This window comes from Frankliniella occidentalis, unplaced genomic scaffold (assembly GCF_000697945.3).
Source record: "Frankliniella occidentalis isolate FOCC.00 unplaced genomic scaffold, Focc_3.1 Scaffold3639, whole genome shotgun sequence".
In the NCBI taxonomy this organism is placed as follows: Eukaryota; Metazoa; Arthropoda; class Insecta; order Thysanoptera; family Thripidae; genus Frankliniella; species Frankliniella occidentalis.
In genome coordinates this window covers 1-4,898 of record NW_026270694.1, presented here as the reverse complement: position 1 = coordinate 4,898, position 4,898 = coordinate 1, and the positions used below count along the sequence as shown (strand labels likewise).

Genomic DNA, 4,898 nt, shown 5'->3' with positions numbered 1-4,898 from the left:
AGAGAGAGAGAGAGAGAGAGAGAGAGAGAGAGAGAGAGAGAGAGAGCACGTGCTCCTTCTGGTACCCTATCAAGATAAGCCGACCATGGTTGGCCCGGCGGCTCCCCATGGCCCCCCATGGTCCCGGTGACGCCGGGCACTCCACTCGCCGTCCTCGCCATGGCTCCACGAGGCCGGGCGCCGCTGCTGCCGCTGCTCCTCGTCCTGGCCTACATCGCGGGGCCCTCCCGTCAGCAGGGTGAGTGACGACTGGGGTGCGACTTTAGGGAGAGAGTCCGCCGCTTGTCTCCTCAAGCCCCTCTTATAAAGTGCGTGGGTCCGCTTGTTTTCACTTTTTGTACTTTAAATCGCCAATGGCCGGAGACATTCACTAAAGCGTTTTGGTAGATTTTTGCCACATCTCACTTGCAATTCCTTGGCGTAAAATTGAAGTGTGCACATAAAGCGCGAATGAACAGGTCAGCTTCACATCGCAAGCTGCATTTAATTTTAAACACATTTCAATTTTGCCTACAGTTTTTCACTGAAAATTTGACGAACTCTCACGAACGTCGTTTTTGACGTTGCGAAGGGCTCAGGTGGGTGCGGTGGGACCCGTTTGCGTCATCGCATAGTTAGCGAGGCATTCACTTTTTTGTTCATGCGAGATTCAGTGACTAACTTGACGCAGCTGACGCATTTGATAGCCGGCAGATTAGACACCTGCAGGTGGCGCGGGGTACTGCCGGCGCCCAGAGCACCTGTGCGGCCCACCTGCCCAGCACCTGCCAGAGATTATATACCGATGACCGCGTTATCGTCCACACCGAGCCGCGACTTTGTTTTGCTTTCTGTAGTTTTTTCAACCTCTCCCTTTTTTTATTTACCCCCTACTGTGCTGCCTCAGAGTAAGTGTACATGCAAAGGAATGTGCCCAATCGCATAAAAGTGGTTAGAGCCAAAAGACCTGCCAAAAAGAGTACACACACAACCAATTATAATTCATGAGACAAAGTGCTTTCTTGTCCACCAGGAGTGCAGCTGCCGTGCACGACGGATGGCGACTGCGACACCACGGGCGCGAGCTGCGTGGCGGGGGCCTGCTCGTGCCCCCAGGGCCAGGTCATGACCAGCGACCTCACCACCTGCCTGGCCGGTAAGCAGCAGCCCCGCAAAGAATCCAGTGAAAAGGAAAGACCGCGAAAAACAAATAAAATGAAACGCAAATCGATGCAGCGCAGCGAGCTGCTTGAAGACCGCGTTAAACTAGAACGGTTTTTTTTACTGTCGTTGTTTCCTGGCCTGGCCACCCTGCAGGCGCGAGCGAGTGGGGCGCCTCCTGCACGGACGCGGTGCAGTGCGTGTCCAGGCTGCTGGTGGGCGGCTCCTGCGCCGCCAAGGAGGTCATCACCTCGACGAGCACCTCGCCGACGACGGCCGCGCCGCCGGCCGAGGAGCGGGTGTGCCGCTGCGCGCAGGGCTACCACTACCTCCGGGGCCAGTGCTGGAGGAGCAAGGGTATGCGTGCGACGCTGCTGCTGCCATAGCCTCACTTCCCCAAGCTTGACGTGTTCCTCTCTGTCCCGCCAGGCCTCGGCCAAGCTTGCACGCGCTCCGAGACCTGTTTCGCCAACCACGACAGCGAGTCCGTCGCCTGCGTCGGTGGCAAGTGCGCCTGCGCCACGGGCTTCTACCAGCGGGAGTACTCGTCGTGCCGTCGCATCAGCACCGGTGCGTAGGGGGATGGTCAGGAGCTTAAAGGGAACGTATGGAAACTCGCGGCAGGGAGCGTACGCGATCTTGTAGGGAACGTACCCGGTGATTCAGAGAAGGCGAAGGTGTGAGCGGGTTTGCCTACCCGCTCTGCCCGTTAGGCGCCATTGCCCCTTGGGTATTCATTCGGTAAGGGGCTTATAGGGAACAAACAGAAATTTATAGGGAACGCACGGGATGGAAAGCAAACGTCCGTCCTTCTTAGATCTATTTCGCCAAATAGCGGGGATAGGGGGTAGAGCGAGAGCACAGCTTCAGCGCCTGCGAGACTCAGGGTAGGCCAGCCCGCGGTACACGTATGCACTGTACGCGAGATGTTGCCTGCCTACCAGGCGCCATGAGACAATGTGCATCGTCCGAACTTCGCAGTTTCGCGATGACGACAAATAACGGGTGTACTTTTGGGATGACACTCCTTACACGGAACGTAACTGGAACCTTTAGTGGGTGGGTGCCGAATGTGAGTGCAGGCGACTTACCGCGATCATTGTCGGCAGCGTTCGGACAGGAGTGCGGGATCGGCGACGACTGCCAGTACGCCGACTCGGCCTGCGTGACCAGGAAGTGCGCATGCCGTGAGGGCTACTCGTACGACAAGGACGCCAAGAAGTGCGCCCCGTCGAAGGACGTGGTGCAGGGCGCGCCGGCCGGCGGGCAGCACAAGAAGTGGCGGTGGAGCAGGAAGGCCCAGCCGCAGGCCGCGAGCACGGCGTCGAACAACGTCTCGGCCACGGCGGACGTGACGGCCGCCTGCTCGGTGGACTCGGACTGCGGCGACAACGGCGACTGCGTGTCGGGGACGTGCGTGTGCCAGCGCGGCTACTACAAGTCCGGCACCAGGTGCTACCCCGGTGAGCTCTCCACTCTGGTCGTATACTCGGAATTTTTGAAACACAAAAAGAAAAAAAAATTAAAAAGGCATTTTACCCCCTTCTGTCTGACAGAGCTGCAGCAGGTGTGCTCCGGCGACGGCGTGTGCCGAATGAAGAACGCCGTCTGCAGGCAGACGGGAGCCTCGGATGCCTCCAAGATGTGCTCCTGCAGCGGCGGGTACATCCCCAGCGAGGACATGAGGCTGTGTCGCAAGAGTAAGGGTGGCTGGCTGCGTGTCTTGCTCCTCGTAGCTTTGTGGTAACAATGACGACAGCCTCGATGTTTGTTGACGGTTGACGAGACACTTTGCTTCCCCCCTTGTTCGCAGTGACGCCCGAGCTACTGACCTGGAGCTGCCTGCACGACGAGCAGTGCGGCTACTTCGGCCCGAGCGCCGTGTGCGTGGAGAAGCGCTGCCACTGCGGCGCGGGCACGCACTGGGCGGCGGACAAGCAGTACTGCTGGGTGTCCAAAGGTGAGTGTCGCCTGGCAAAGATTTTACCGGGTGATTCAGAGGAAACGGAGGTGCGGCGGGCGGCTGTGCCCAACTAAGGGGCACGCCGAGCAGGCAAACCCACCCGCACCCGGAACGAACACAGTTTTCAGTTTTGACGGAAACTTCTGTTCTCTTTTTTATAATTGGATTCCCTTCTCCTCAGCGGTGGGCGAGGCCTGCTCGGCGACCGAGGACTGCGCGGCCCTGTCGGCGGGCGGCGGGGCGGCGTGCACGGACGCGGTGTGCGCGTGCACGGCTGGCTACCACGCCTCCGCGGACCGCAGCGCCTGCCGCGCGGACGCGGACCACGTGGACGCGGCGTGCGTGGACGACCTCGACTGCACGGCCGACCACACCGTGTGCGCGAACAACAAGTGCGCCTGCAGCAAGGGCTTCATCCCGCTCGTCTCGGGCAAGGGCTGCGGTCCAGGTAAGCTGCACGCTCGCCGACATTGTTGGTGCTGCGCTTCCTCGACGCCGCGCTCACCTATCATCGCCGTCCCCCCCGTCTGCCCTCAGGCGTCGGCGGCCCTTGCGCGAAGGACGGGGACTGCCTCGCCAAGGACTCCGTCTGCGACACGAGCTCCAAGACCTGCTCCTGCGGCGACGGTATGGTGTCGTCCGCGGTCGGGGACGCCTGTCTTAAAGGTAACGGGGCAAGCACCAGAACTCAGACTGCCACCGCCAGGTCAGGCTCCTCTCGCTGACGGCTACCTGCTTCTCCTTCTCGCAGAGGCGGCGCACCTGAACGACACGTGCACCGAGGTCGCGCAGTGTCGCGCCCGCGCGGCCGACTGCGTCGAGGGGCGGTGCGTCTGCAGCAAGGACCTGTTCTACCGGGACGGCCAGTGCAGGGCGAAGCGCGGTGAGTGCTTCAAGTGGAACCAGCACGGACGACGGATAAAGAAGGACGACCGAGGGGGAAACGACCGTTAAACTTTGTGTCAGCCGGATTACGGATTACCCGGATTACCTCTGTTGTATCCCCCGGATTACGTTGCCTCTTCTTTAGGATTACCCTGGATTACCCCTGGAATACATCGAATTTCCTCGGATTACCTGCCGGATTACCTACCGGCTGTCAGCCGGATTACCTTAGTTTTTTCCCCCTCGAGGACGACCGACACAGACCGACGACCTAATCAGAAGTAACAAAAATAATAATGTAACCTGGCCTACTTCCTTGCTTTGCAGCTTTGGGCGCGAGCTGCCGCTTGACCAGCGAGTGCTACCTGGACGCGCAGCCGGAGCGCGCCGAGTGCAGGAACGGCGTGTGCAAGTGCGGCTTCGCTTACGAGATACCGGGCTACCCCGAGGCCTGCGCCGCGGCCGCAGGTACGGCCAGAGCAGGGGCGGCGGCCTCAACAGCCGACGGGGCCTCCTCAAAGGTCACCGCAACCGTAACAGTGGTCGTGATTAACATCCACACAACTAATTCGTGGGCTTCGTTTTCCAGGTCGCGCCGCCGGCGCTGCAGCAGCAGTGTCGCTCGCCGCCGGCCTCGTCCTGCTGGCCGCGTGGCGGTAGCGGCAGCCGCTGGCAGTGTGGCCGAGACCCAACCCTCTCTCCCTCCAACCCCAGGCCCACCGCCGACCGCCGCCACCGCCGCCGCTGATGTTGCTTCCCGATAGCAAGACACAGGCAATTAACTAGATGCAGGGTGCTGGCAGATTTATTCGCTGACCATGGGAGGGGGCGGGGCGGGCTGGCGTGCCACCCTGCCGTGAAGGGAGAGAGAGAGAGAGAGAGAGAGAGAGAGAGAGAGAGAGAGAGAGAG

General features: G+C 60.6%; 1 protein-coding gene across 1 annotated transcript; it reads left to right on the top strand.

Moving 5' to 3' along the window:
• Window positions 1–76: 76 nt before the first annotated feature.
• On the top strand, window positions 77–4,875 carry LOC113214109 (tenascin-like). Its single transcript, XM_026433379.2, has 12 exons — window positions 77–238; window positions 1,013–1,135; window positions 1,297–1,497; window positions 1,570–1,710; window positions 2,250–2,603; window positions 2,697–2,840; window positions 2,954–3,100; window positions 3,285–3,551; window positions 3,641–3,769; window positions 3,855–3,986; window positions 4,316–4,456; window positions 4,578–4,875. The coding sequence occupies exons 1-12, from the start codon at window positions 118–120 to the stop codon at window positions 4,646–4,648; spliced, it is 1,971 nt and encodes a 656-aa protein (XP_026289164.1). The 5' UTR covers window positions 77–117; the 3' UTR covers window positions 4,649–4,875.
• The last annotated feature ends 23 nt before the right edge of the window (window positions 4,876–4,898 follow it).